Source organism: Miscanthus floridulus, chromosome 18, assembly GCF_019320115.1.
Source record: "Miscanthus floridulus cultivar M001 chromosome 18, ASM1932011v1, whole genome shotgun sequence".
Classification (NCBI taxonomy): Eukaryota; Viridiplantae; Streptophyta; class Magnoliopsida; order Poales; family Poaceae; genus Miscanthus; species Miscanthus floridulus.
The window spans coordinates 71,521,605-71,534,682 of NC_089597.1; the positions used below are offsets into that span (position 1 = coordinate 71,521,605).

Genomic DNA, 13,078 nt, shown 5'->3' on the forward strand with positions numbered 1-13,078 from the left:
ACGAATTAATATTATTCACCTACCTGAAGGTACTGCTCCTTGGTCAGCGCCACATTTCTTGCGCCGGTTTTGTTGAGGGGCTATTTCTTGATGGACCTATAGTAGTCGACGTGGGCCTGGAGTCGCGCCTCGTGAATCATGTCGCCAACGTACTTCTTACAGGCTCTGTGTGCCGTCTGATCCGCCAGGGTCTCTCTACCTTCTTCGGCCTTGAAGTACCTCTGCATACAAACACGATGTATCCGTTCATTATTTCAATAAAAGACTTAAGCAATAGAGGAGATGTATTGAGCTATGTTGTGAGACACTTGCCCAAAAGTCCGCCAAAACCCGCTCCTGCTTGTTGTCCTGCTCGTCATCTGAGTCGAGCTTGTACCTGTCCCACGCCTAGGCCGGCTCCCACCTCCCCTCTTTCAAGTCCACAAGGCCGGGGAAGTGTTTCCTGCACATACATCCCAGGACGGTAGCGGGGGTGCGTGGGGGGTCAAGAGCACCCGACAGAACTAGCCAGCCCCTGCACAAGTGATTACGAAAAATTATCAGTTTCTCTTTTGATTTTCAACGTATCATATGAAGTACTAGTGATAACATCTATAGTTACTTACCTTCTTCCCACAGGACGAACCAGTGGGCGTCGGTCAGGAAGCGGAATCAGAGGAAGGCTTGTGGGACCTCGCAGGTAGGGAGCCGAGAAAGCAGAACTGTCCTTCGTCTGCTAAGTCCCCTCATCCCCCGACGGAGTGTCTGTGGTCGTGCCCATGGCCGCCACGTGCTCCTCCGGGGTAGGAGATGGGTCCTCCGGCTGGTCGAGAGCCGGGGGAGGAGGCGAGTCCCTCCTGGGGCGACCCCGGCCCCTCCCCCTCCCCCTCCCCCTCCCCCTCCCCCTCCCCCTCCCCGTGCTGGGGTGACCTAGGCCTGCTCTCGCCGCTGGGGGCAAAGACGTCCCCTCGCCTCCATCAGGAGGGCGTAGCCTCTGGTACACCGAGAGCACCTGCCTCGGTGAACGGTTGCCCACCATCTTTGTTCTGTCACCTGCAATGTACAAAGAATGAACAACAAGCGTTAGTACATACATGTCAAATAGTTCAAAATGAATAAACATAACAAAATTTAATAAAAAACATAGTATTACATGGTTTAGGAATAATCTTCATGATTGGGGTCATAGGTCTCATCATCACTGTCAAAATTGTCCAAATGGGCAACACTATTCAAAGGTTCTGTGTCTTCTTCATTGTCTTTGCCTAAATGGAATCGCTCAAGCATTTGAATGTCCTTCGGATTTAGCACTACATCTCCAGGGTCCTCGTCATCAACCATTTCATTGTCTACTTCCATGGCGGTCGTCACATCGGGTAAGACTATCTCAAAGCTCCCTTGTAGCTCATCTGCTTGATAGAACTCTCCATCATATGTGTTTGTGTCGAAGGTGTAATCTTCATCATTTGGAACAGGTAGTTTACCGTGCGAAGATACCTGGTGCACAGTAGACCAACCCTTAAGATGGTCTTTGTCTTGGCACGCGTATGGCGTATGATACACCTGCACGGCCTGTTGAGCCACAATATAGACATCTTTTCCTTTATAGACGGAATCATGCCTAATCTCGACTAGCCCAAGATGAGGGGTCCGTCTCGTTCGTGCAGGATCAAACCAGTGGCACTTGAATATGATAGGAGTAAGAGGTACCCGACCCTCATATTCAAGTTCATAGATCTCCTCAATTATTCCGTAGTATTCGACGTCATTAGTGCCCAGCGTAAAAACTTGGCTGTTGGTGGTTTTCCGACCGGGCCGAGTCTGCTCGTGTCTTGACGTGTGGAAGCGATATCCGTTCACATCATAACTGGTATATGACTTCACCCTTAACTTGAAGCCGTTTGCAACCTGTCTCAACTCGTCACTCATGGACGCATTGGTTTGTGCCTGCAAGCTCAAGCATGATACATCATTATACTATTGGAACGTACAAGCTACTAAGGAATATCGACGAATGTACGACCTTTTATTTGAACCAAGAAATAAAATCAGGCCTCCCAGCTCCCGCACCCTCTGAAAGAAGGGTATCATGTTCGTGCGAGGTAGGATCCCTTGATTGATGCCACTCTTGACGAACAAATTCCCTGTACCAAAGAGAATCAATGGGGTTCGATACAGAACAGTGACGTCGTATTGAAACAAGTTCGTTGAGAACTTACTTAATGAATGGCGTAACCTCGACAAGGTTGGTGAACACATATAGCGTGATTCTGCGCCACTCTTCTGGATCCAATCTCTTGGGGGTCGATCCACTTGCGCTGCCTAGTTGGCATTTGAAAAGGCTGAGGGTCGATTCAACTTTGCCAGCATTGTAACGAGGGGGTGGATTATGCTTGCTAGGAAGGTTCGGCTTGTAGTAGGATGTCGTGAAGTTTGCAACCTCCTCTCGAATGCTTGCCTCTGCAATGGAAGCCTCAATTCTGGCTTTATTTGTACATTTCTTGCGAAGAGTCTTTAGACATCGCTCGATTGGATAGCACCAACGGGCCTGCACGGGCCCCCCCAACCGTGCCTCAGTTGGGAGGTGCACAATTAGATGCTGCATCGGCAAGAAGAAGCCGGGTGGAAAGATCTTCTCAAGCTCACAGACCAACTCAGGTGCCATAGTTTCCAATTCTGTAATGATGGTCGAAGATAGCTCCTTGGCACAAAGCTAGAGAAAGAAGTAGCTCAACTTTGCCAGCACTAGCCAGACATGCTCAGGGACATAGCCTCGAACCATCGATGGAAGTATGCGCTCAATCCATATGTGGTAGTCATGACTCTTCATCCCGTTGACTCACAGAGTCTCTAAGTTCACTCCCCTGCTCAGATTCGCTGCATACCCATCAGGGTACATTAAATTCTTGATCCATCGAAGTACTTCCCTCCTTTGATCGATTTTCAAGACATAGGGGGCCCTAGGCCTTCTCCACTGCTTTCCTGTTGTAGGAGGCCGCATCTCTAGGTTTGGCCTATCGCACAACGTCGCCAGGTCCACTCTAGCCTTAGGGTTGTCCTTAGACTTGTCAGTGTCCATGAGCGTTGCCCAAAGTGCCTCGGCGATATTCTTTTCAGTGTGCATGACATCAATGTTATGGGGCAGTAGGAGGTCATCGAAATAGGGGAGCCTCGTCAAGCCGGACTTATGAGTCCACATATGTTGCTCACCATATCCCACGAAACCACCATCTTCGTTGGGCATGAGAGCATCTATCTGAGCACGAACCTCCACCCCAGTCCTCAAGTACGGTCTAGGGTCCATCGCTTTGACACCTTTCGTAAAACTCTTGACGTCTTCTCTGAATGGATGGTCAAGAGGGAGGAATTGACGATGTTTGTCGAACGACGAATACTTGCCACCCTTCTTCAACCATATGAACCTCACAGCTTCCTTGCATATTGGGCATGGGAACTTCCCCTGAACACACCAGGCGCACATTAACCCGTACGCCAGGAAGTCGTGCAGGGAGTAGTGGTACCAGACGTGCATTTTGAAGCTAGTCTTCGTAGCTCGGTCGTATGTCCACACCCCTTTGACCCAAGCATTGATCAACTCATCTATCACAGGCTCCATGAAGACACCCATATTACTCCCCGAGTGTCCAGGGATTATCAACGACAGGAACACGGTATGTCGTTGAAAGGAGACGCCGGGGGGGAGATTCAGGGGGATGACGAACACGGGCCAACATGTGTATGGTGCAGCCATCATGCCATATGGATTGAACCCATCTGTTGCCAGCGCGACACGTACATTACGAGCCTCCTCTGCTTTGAGAGGATGCTGTGAATTGAAGTACTTCCATGCATCAGCATCGGATGGATGTACCATCTTCTCAGGATTGTATCGTGTGCCGTTTTTGTGCCATGTCATCTGTTTCGTGGATTCCTCGATCATGAATAGCCGTTGGAGCCTCGGCAGGAACGGAAGGTGTCGTAGGACTCTCATGGGGATCTTAAGCTACCTCTTCTGGCCATCGCCTGAGTCTACCTCCATGTACCTGGAGGATTTACACTTCGGGCAGTACTTTGCATCCGCGTGTTCTTTCCTAAATAGGACGCACCCCTTCGGACACACATGTATCTTGTCATACGGCATCTTAAGTGCAAGAAGAAGCTTCTCTGACTCGTACAAGTTCTTCGGCATAATGTGTGTCTTCGGTAGCATATCGCTCCACACGGCCACCATCTTGTCGAAGCCTTCTCGACTTAGGTTTAACTCGGCCTTCAACCCCATTACGCGACCAATGGCGTCCAGCTGAGAAACATTAGTATGATCATGAAGGGGTCTCTATGCCGAGTCCAACATCAGGTAGAAGGCATCTACGGTAGCCTCCATCTCCTCCTTGTCACGTCCTTCAGCGAACTGAGCTTGGTGCGTGTCATCCAGCATGTCTGCTACCCCGACATCATCATCGAAAGCCTCGAGCCGTGGTCTCACCACCTCCTCCCTGATACGATCGGCTTCACTATGGTGGATCCACCGGTGGTAGCCCGGAGTAAATCCAAACTTCACAATATGTTTACCCTTGGTTAACCTATATTTCCTTCTTCTGTTGTCACAACCGCTGCACGGACAAACCACTAGAGAATGGCCTCCGGCACTCTCACCAAATGCATGCTGTAAGAATTCTTCGACCTTGACTATAAACAGCAAGTCGTAATCGTGCTCGTCTCTCTGGAGCGTGTACATCCACTCACGGTCCTCCATCCTTTAACAGACGTATCAGCACATATGAGTCACCATCAATTGCATCTACGCGGTGTCCCTACTCTCTAATAGGTGAGGATAGGTCCTAATCCCACCCGTGGATCCGTAGATGAGGTTAGTTTCCATGCCCCGCTCCTATCCGAGACGGAATTTCGGCAGCACCTCCCTGCTGTTCTCCCAATACACGTCCTGCAAGGGAGAGTGTGTATCCAGAGAACAACAGGGGGTGATGCCGAAACACCGTCTCGGACCGGAGCGGACCATGGAAACTAACCCATCTACGTATCCGTGGGCTGTCCAAAAAACGTGGACAATCCGAAACAGAAATGCTCGCAGATATGCAAAGATCTGCATACCTCCAAAGATATCTCTTTCGGACGGGAGACGCCTAACTAGGCTACACCGATCTACGACGATAGACAAGCGGAAAAAGAGATGATTTATACCTAGGGTGTCGGTGAAATCAGGCTAGCAAGGCAGTGGCGAGTCGACGCAGTGGCGAGGCGACGCAGTGCAGGCAGACCCGCGACGCCGACAAAAACGATCGGGGACCTTCGGGTCACCTCCGACAGGTCCTGCTCTGCAAAAGAAGAAACACGACACTATAAGTTCAAAATTTCGGCAGCACCTCCCTTGCACGGGGAGGTTTCCAAAACCTACAAAAAACAACGGCACGAAGGCCGACAATCACAAACGGCACGAAGGCCGATAAGAACAGCGGCACGAAGGCCGACATCACAACGGCACGAAGGCCGACAAACGGAGAAAGGGTGGATATACCTTGCCCACGCTCGTAGGCGGTTCGGTGACGGTAGGGGCGTCGGCGGGACAGGCACACAGAGAAGAAGGCCGAGGCACCTCCTCCTCCCCTCTACCTCGGCTTCCTCCCCCTCTCCCCTTCTCCTCCTCCTTCCTCTCCTCCTCCTTCTTCCTTTTTCTTCTCTTTTTTCCTTCTCCTTTCTTCCTTTTCCTTTCTTTCTTTCTCTTCTTTTTTCTTCCTTCTTCTTCCTTCTTCTCCTTACTGCTGGCTTCCTCCTCCTTCTTCCAAGCCGGCGGTAAGAGCAGGGGCGCACGGGGCTGGCGCGTGCAGGGGAGGACAGCCGCGCGCGCCGGCGGTGGCAGCACGCTCGGACGGCGGCGGCGGGCCACGCTTATGGCGGCGAGCAGCGCTGACGGCGGCGGCGCGGCCGGGCTGGGGGTACTCGGGGGGTGGGGGCGCGTGGTGGCTGGGGCTCACCGGCGTGGGGCGCGCCGGGGAGCCGCGCGGCTGGGCTGGGGGTGCTCGGGGGTGGGGGCGCGCTGTGGCGGGGGCTCGCCGGTGTGGGCGCGCCGGGGAGCCGCGCGGCCGGGCGGCGTGGCGGGGCTAGGGCGGGGGCGCGCGGTGGGCGGGGTCTCGCTGGCGGCCTCAGCGCCGGGGAGCCACGCGGCGGGGCTGGGGGTTGCTCAGGGGCGGGGTTCTCGCCGGCGTGGGGCGCGTCGGGGAGCCGCGCGGCCGGGCTGGGGGGTGCTTGGGGGCGTGGGCGCGCAGGTGGCGGGGGCTCGCCGGGGGCGCGGCGGAGTAGCGCTAGCGGCGCTGGCCGCAGGGGAGGCGCGGCGGGCGTCGTGGGTGCTCGGGGCGGGGTCTTGCCGGCGTGGGCGCGCCGTGGGAGCCGCGCGGCCGGGCTGGGGGCTGCTCGGGGGCGGGGGCGCGCGGTGCGGGGGCTCGCCGGCGTGGGCGCGCCAGAGCGTTGTGGGGCGGCGCTGGCCGGCAGGGGAGGCGCGGCGGGCGTCAGGACAGAGCAGGCGGCTAGGGTACCGGGGGTGGGGGGGGGGATTTTGGGCCGGTGGTTTTATTTAAAAAAAAAATTTGCCGAGTGTAAGCCCCTTGAGCACTCGGCAAATTTTTTTTTTAATTTTTAAAACTTATTTTGCCGAGTGCCAGCGTCAGGCAGTCGGCAAAATTTTTTTTTTATTTTTGAAAATCATCTTTGCCGAGTGCCCCCTGGGCCGGCACTCGGCAAAGTCCACTTTGCCGAGTGCCCCCCATGGCACTCGGCAATTTTTTTTTTGATTTTGGGCCCAAAATTTTTTCTGTGGCCTTGTGACAGTGTTTAAAACTCTATTTTAAAATTTGAGGCAATTTTGACTTTTTTTGATATATTTGATTAGTTTATTTCGTTTCGTCTAATTGTTTGGGATATTTCAAATTTGAACTGCAGGTATATGGAATAATGGACTTTGGTCATCCAAAAATTGATACTCATGATATTTAGGGTATGTTTAGGCCGTATCCAGAAAGTCACATGAAATCTCGAGTATCTCATTGACGTAACATGTCGAGGTACTTGCCGGAAATGTGATTTTAAATTATATAAAATGCAAACGAAGTCCGAAAATCATGAAACTTGTCAATGCGTCGTGTTATCACATGTGGAGGCTGTGGTAAAAAATTGTAAAGGTTTCGAGCAAATTGTGACATCGGATGCCAAAAACCCAGACATCATGTGATCACATGTGGAGATGTCTGGGTTTTTGGCATCCGACGTCACAATTTGCTCGAAACCTTTACAATTTTTTACCACAGCCTCCACATGTGATAACACGACGCATCGACAAGTTTCATGATTTTCGGACTTCGTTTGCATTTTATATAATTTAAAATCACATTTCCGGCAAGTACCTCGACATGTTACGTCAACGAGATACTCGAGATTTCATGTGACTTTCTGGATACGGCCTAAACATACCCTAAATATCATGAGTATCAATTTTTGGATGATCAAAGTCCATTATTCCATGTACCTGCAGTTCAAATTTGAAATATCCCAAACAATTAGACGAAACGAAATAAACTAATGAAATATATCAAAAAAAGTCAAAATTGCCCCAAATTTTAAAATAGAGTTTTAAACACTGTCACAAGGCCACAGAAAAAAAATTTGGGCCCAAAATAAAAAAAACATTTTGCCGAGTGCCATGGGGGACACTCGGCAAAGTGGGCTTTGCCGAGTGCCGGCCCAAAAGGCACTCGGCAAAGATGATTTTCAAAAATAAAAAAAAAAATTTGCCGAGTGCCTGACGCTGGCACTCGGCAAAATAAGTTTTAAAAAATTAAAAAAAATTTTTACCGAGTGCCCAAGGTTTACACTCGGCAAAATAAGTTTTTAAAAATAATAAAAAAAATTTTGCCGAGTGCCATCCGTTAGGCACTCGGCAAAGTCTGACGGCAGATGCCCGCCGTCACGGGCCGGCCACCTTTTGCCGAGTGGGACTTTTACCGAGTGCCGCGGCACTCGGCAAAGCCTAGATTTGTCGAGAGCCAGGCTTTGCCGAGTGCATGGCGCTCGGCAAAGCCACGTTTGCCGAGTGCTTTATTTTTGCCGAGTGCCCCGATAAAAAGCACTCGGCAAAGTCTCAGGCACTCGGCAAAGTACAGTTTTCCAGTAGTGTGGGACGTAATCCAGCAACAATGAAGTTTACAATGTTAGCATACCAAGGGTCTGATGTTGTTACCTTATGGAGAGTGTCATCTCGTAGGTAGTCATCAATGGGCAGCAATGAATCTCCTTTTACTTGCAGCCGTGATAAGTGATCAGCCACCGAGTTCTCTACTCCTTTCTTATCTCGAATTTCAATGTCAAACTCTTGGAGTAGCAGTACCCAACGGATAAGACTTGGCTTTGCATCCTTCTTAGTGAGGAGGTACTTGAGAGCAGCACGATATGTATACACAATTACCTTTGCCCCAACTAGATAGGATCAAAACTTGTCAATGGCAAACACCACTGCCAAAAGTTCCTTTTTGGTGGTTGCATAGTTTAGCTAAGGGCCAATCAGGTGTTTTGCTTGCGCAGGCTATGGCATGATGCCTGTGATCAGTTGATTGGCCCAAAACAGCTCCTATGGCAAAGTTGCTCGCATCACGCATGATCTCGAAGGGATGATTCCAATTGGGTGCTTGTATGATGGGCGCAAAAATGAGTGCTTGCTTGAGAGTGTAAAAGGATGCATAGCACTCTTCGCCGAAAATGAAGGGGATTTCCTTGGCAAACAGGTTGGTGAGAGGTCGGGCTATATGAGAGAAGTTTTTGATGAAACGTCGATAGAACCCAGCATGTCCAAGGAAACTACGAATCCCCTTAACATTTGTGGGATGTGGAAGTTGCTCGATTACTTCGATTTTTGCTCCATCCACCTCAATCCAGCATTCAGATATTCGGTGTCCAAGAAATATTCCTTCCCTCACCATGAAGTGGCACTTCTCCCAATTTAGGACAAAGATGTTTCTCCTAACACCTTTGTAGAACCCTATCTGGATTATTTAGGCATTTGGTGAACGTCTTTCCATAGACAGAGAAGTCATCCATGAACACTTCTATGATGTTTTCGACCATATCAGAGAAGATAGACATCATGCAGTGTTGAAGGAAACGGGTGCATTACATAACGCAAAGGACATTCGCCGATAAGCATATGTACCATAGGGGCATGTAAATGTTGTCTTACTTTGGTCATCAAGATGGATTGGAATTTGGTGGTAACCAGAGTAACCATCGAGGAAGCAAAAGAAGGAATGTTTGGCTAGCCGTTCAAGCAACTTATCGATGAAGGGAAGGGGGAAGTGATCCTTTTTGGTGGCTTTGTTGAGTTTGTGATAGTTGATGCACATACACCACCTAGTCACAGTCCGTTGAGGAATAAGCTCATTCTTCTCATTACGTAAGATTATCATTCCTCCCTTCTTTGGAATAACTTGAACGAGACTAACTGTGGGAGTATAACCCCAGATACCCATGGGGCTGTACATGGGCCGTGCTGCCAGGGGAGGCCTAGCCCATGAGATCAAGTCACGCAGGGCACGACACAGGTCAGGTATGCGCCGCAAGCCAGAGTGATGCATCCTTGATGATGAAGGAGAATCTGATCGGATATGCTAGATATCGTATTCCTTGTAAACATATATCATGTAACTGATCAGGATAGATACAATCTACCTGTAACCCTAATCTCCTATGCTATATAAGACGAGTAGGGACCCCCTCGAATTTATATGTCATCTCATAATACAATCCGCCAAAGACACAGGAAGTAGGGTATTACGTCAAGCTGACGGCCCGAATATGCCTAATCGGTGTCTCTTGCATTCTGTGTCACCATCTAGTTTCCGTCACGCGCACCTCTACTGATTCAACTACTACCGTAGGCATACCCCTTGGTAGACTACCGGCTGTATTTCGTCGACAGTGGCGCGCTAGGTAGGGAATATATGTGCTGATCCATGACGAACCAGATGGCATATCTCAAGATCTAACATCATCCGCGGTGATACGACGTCACGGCACAACTCACCGTGGATTCACGGCAGCAACACATGCTTGCGACGACTTCTTCGACCAAGCGTACGAGCTCAGAAGAGATCATAGGAGAGAATCATCACGACCGGCCGGTCAAGCTGATCGGCGTGCCTGGGCTGCGCCCGATGCTTCATTGCGGTAGGCTGAATACACGCCTGACGCCGGAGCACCGCGATGATGATCTGCATCGGCGGCAACACATGCAAGCACGGATCGTAGTCCGTGCAGCCATACAAGCCAATTATGGAAATCATGAAGATATTACGGCTTCACGTGCCTGTACGTCCTCTCAACAAACAAGCAAGGTCATTGTTATGCCTGCATCTATGTGTGTCGTGCGTCAATCATGATCCATCACGATCAAAAGCGATATACAGCGCCATGCATGCATACGGGAGTAAATTCCCTTGCTGCTGACATACGGCCATCATCAACATGAGATCAACAATGGTAGACAACTCGGACCTCGTCCGGATCCTTCGGCGGCCAGCAATGTTCCGGCGGCCAGCAATGTTCCGGCGGCTTCTTTCTCACTCCAGCAGTCCCGGGCCACGAGCGAGCCGCCCGAGCCGTCAAGCGAGCCGCCAGAGCCAAGCGAGCCATGCCACGTCGCAATGATGATTGACTGTGAAGAACGGCGCTATGACGACCGCGACCGCCATCATGACGACAGGCCGAAAAGCTCGAGGGTCGGACTATTTCGTCGACGCCGACCATATAACGGCATACGCCACCAACCAGACGTTATGACTAAAGCTAAATCACCCTTTCATATATGAACATTTAATAAAGTTTTCGCCATGATATTTCTCCATGTTTATTCTCCAAATGACTTTTTTCCAAAGATGACATGTTTTCGCCTCAACGACTCCCTGAACAGCCCCATTTACGCTTGTGATTTCCAGAGACGGCCCTATCTCCTGGCTTCTCCCTACACGTGCACGAGCACCAGCCCTCTGTGTTATGGGTGGTCTGCAGCGGCTCCTCGGTGATGCTTGTCTTCCTACACGTACATGAGCTCCATCGCTTCACGTTATGGTTCACGGGCTGGCCGGGCTGGGGGCTCAGCCACAAACTAACGGCTCGGGCGGTTTTATATTAAATATAAACACATCTCTAATTTATTTTTTCTCCATTTAATATCTCCGTGTTTAAGATACTCCGATCGTTCTACATGCGTAATATCTTTAAGATATTCTCCACGAACTCATCATCCGACCATGTTCTCATTTGTGTTATCTAGAAGCGGCCCTGTTCTCGATCTCACACCTACACATGCACGAGCGCCAGCCCTCTGCGTTATGGGTGGTCGGCAGCGGCTCCTCGGCGACGCCTGTGCTCTTACGCGTAAATGGGTGCCAATCACTCTACGCTATGGGGTATGGGCTAGTTGGGGCTGATGATGCGATACAGAACCAACTTGAACGAACTTACTGATATTTAAAAGATGAACAACTTCAAAATAAACATAATGTTTATCTACAACTGCTCGGCAAGATACATCATGTACTACCTATTCTACATATTTGTTTTGTACGGGCCTAGTTCAGTCAACGAGCTTATTTTTTACACTCGGGGATTGGGTCACCCGGGAAGGACAAAAGGATCATCGTCTAGATGGTCACACCACCTGCAGTCGGACTTCTCTGCCGACCAGTTGATCGGATTGTTCAGTGCTCACTTCTACTCCACGCTCACTTCACCGCCGACTTGTTGGTTGGGCTGCTCGGTGCTCGTTTCTTTGCCAACCAGCTGGTCGGATTGTTTGTCGCTTCATCGTTAGCTACGCTAGGGGCTCACCTGCTAAGCTAGGGACTTCTCGGCATTTGGATTGTTCGTCACTTCATCGTCAGCTACGCTGGGGCCTCGCCAGCTAAGCTGGGGACTCTTTGGCATTTAGATTCTTCTTGCAAGCATCGCCAGCTAAGCTGGGGACTTCTTTGGTGGTTGGATTTTATTACGTATCATCGGTGTGCTATCAAGTTGCTCCATGTTATTCAGATCCAGGTGCTAATCTTGGGTAGCACGTCTGGGGCCTTGATAAGTACATGGCAGATGACATTGGCAAGCTTTTATTAAAATTCTTTGACCCTGCTACAAGATTTATTTTTTTATCTTCTAGTAGGCTCGGGGACTACGTGTGTACACGTCATCTAGCGATGACTATACTATTTTTCTTCATTGGTTTTTCTCAACTAAGCTGGGGACTAGTTTCCATCTAAGCTAGGGACTAGTTTGGCATCTGGAGACTATAGTTTCTGACCTTGGTACCATGTGAATACTTCACCTATTATCAGGCTCGGGGACTAAGTGGGCACACTTCACCTAGCGATGATTGTGCTTATTTCTAGGACCCCCTGCTTTCCTAACCAACTAAGTCATGAATGATAATCATTAGCACTCTTCATTTGGCTCTAAGAGCCTCTTTAGCCTAAGGCATGGATGCTAAGCATCTACTGTTGCAAATGAGGGACTAAGTTCCTCCACACTGACTAAGTCAGGGACGCTAAGCGTCCAACTTCGCCGCCCGAAACCTAAGTGGGCACACTTCACCTAAGGTGAAGACTTCAAAAAAAATTACTTGACCTCCTTACATCCTTCTAACAAATCTTACCTTCGAGTGAGTTCGAGCTCGGCACCCAATTAAACTGGTCCAACGCACGTTCGAACTGCTCGGCACCTAGTTAAACTGGTCGAATGCACATTCCAACTACTTGACACCCAGTTAAACTGGTTGGATGCTTGATTTAACAGCTCGGCTCCTAGTTAAACTAGTCGGACGCCTACTCCTGATGATCGGCGGCAAGCTGAACTGCTCGGACAAGCTCAAGGCAGCGTTGCTCAACAAATACAAGGTGCTCAGGGACTAGATGTGGGGGTATAACCGTCGATACCCATAGGGTTGTACATGGGCCGTGCTGTCAAGGGAGGCCCAGCCCACAAGATCAAGCTACGTAGGGCACGGCACAGGTCAGTGTGTGTCGCAAGCCTACATGAAGCATCCTTGATGAAG

The 13,078-nt window shown here is 50.1% G+C and overlaps 1 protein-coding gene and 1 pseudogene across 1 annotated transcript; one reads left to right on the plus strand and one right to left on the minus strand.

Moving 5' to 3' along the window:
• Positions 1 to 715: 715 nt before the first annotated feature.
• Positions 716 to 4,732, minus strand: LOC136524003 (uncharacterized; annotated as a pseudogene).
• A 1,153-nt stretch (positions 4,733 to 5,885) lies between these two features.
• LOC136524004 (uncharacterized) lies at positions 5,886 to 9,694 on the plus strand. The gene is made up of 4 exons (XM_066517496.1): positions 5,886 to 6,523; positions 8,609 to 8,765; positions 9,499 to 9,583; positions 9,690 to 9,694. Exons 1-4 carry the CDS (start codon positions 5,886 to 5,888, stop codon positions 9,692 to 9,694), a joined length of 885 nt encoding a protein of 294 aa, XP_066373593.1.
• Positions 9,695 to 13,078: the final 3,384 nt, after the last annotated feature.

Excerpts from the sequence above, each read along its gene's own strand:
- LOC136524004 (XM_066517496.1), top strand. The coding sequence starts at position 5,886 with ATGGCGGCGAGCAGCGCTGACGGCGGCGGCGCGGCCGGGCTGGGGGTA. Across the intron at positions 6,524-8,608 it reads GGACAGAGCAGGCGGCTAGG|CTCCTATGGCAAAGTTGCTC; the intron begins GTACCGGGGGTG and ends GGCCCAAAACAG. Across the intron at positions 8,766-9,498 it reads GGGATTTCCTTGGCAAACAG|ATACCCATGGGGCTGTACAT; the intron begins GTTGGTGAGAGG and ends GTATAACCCCAG.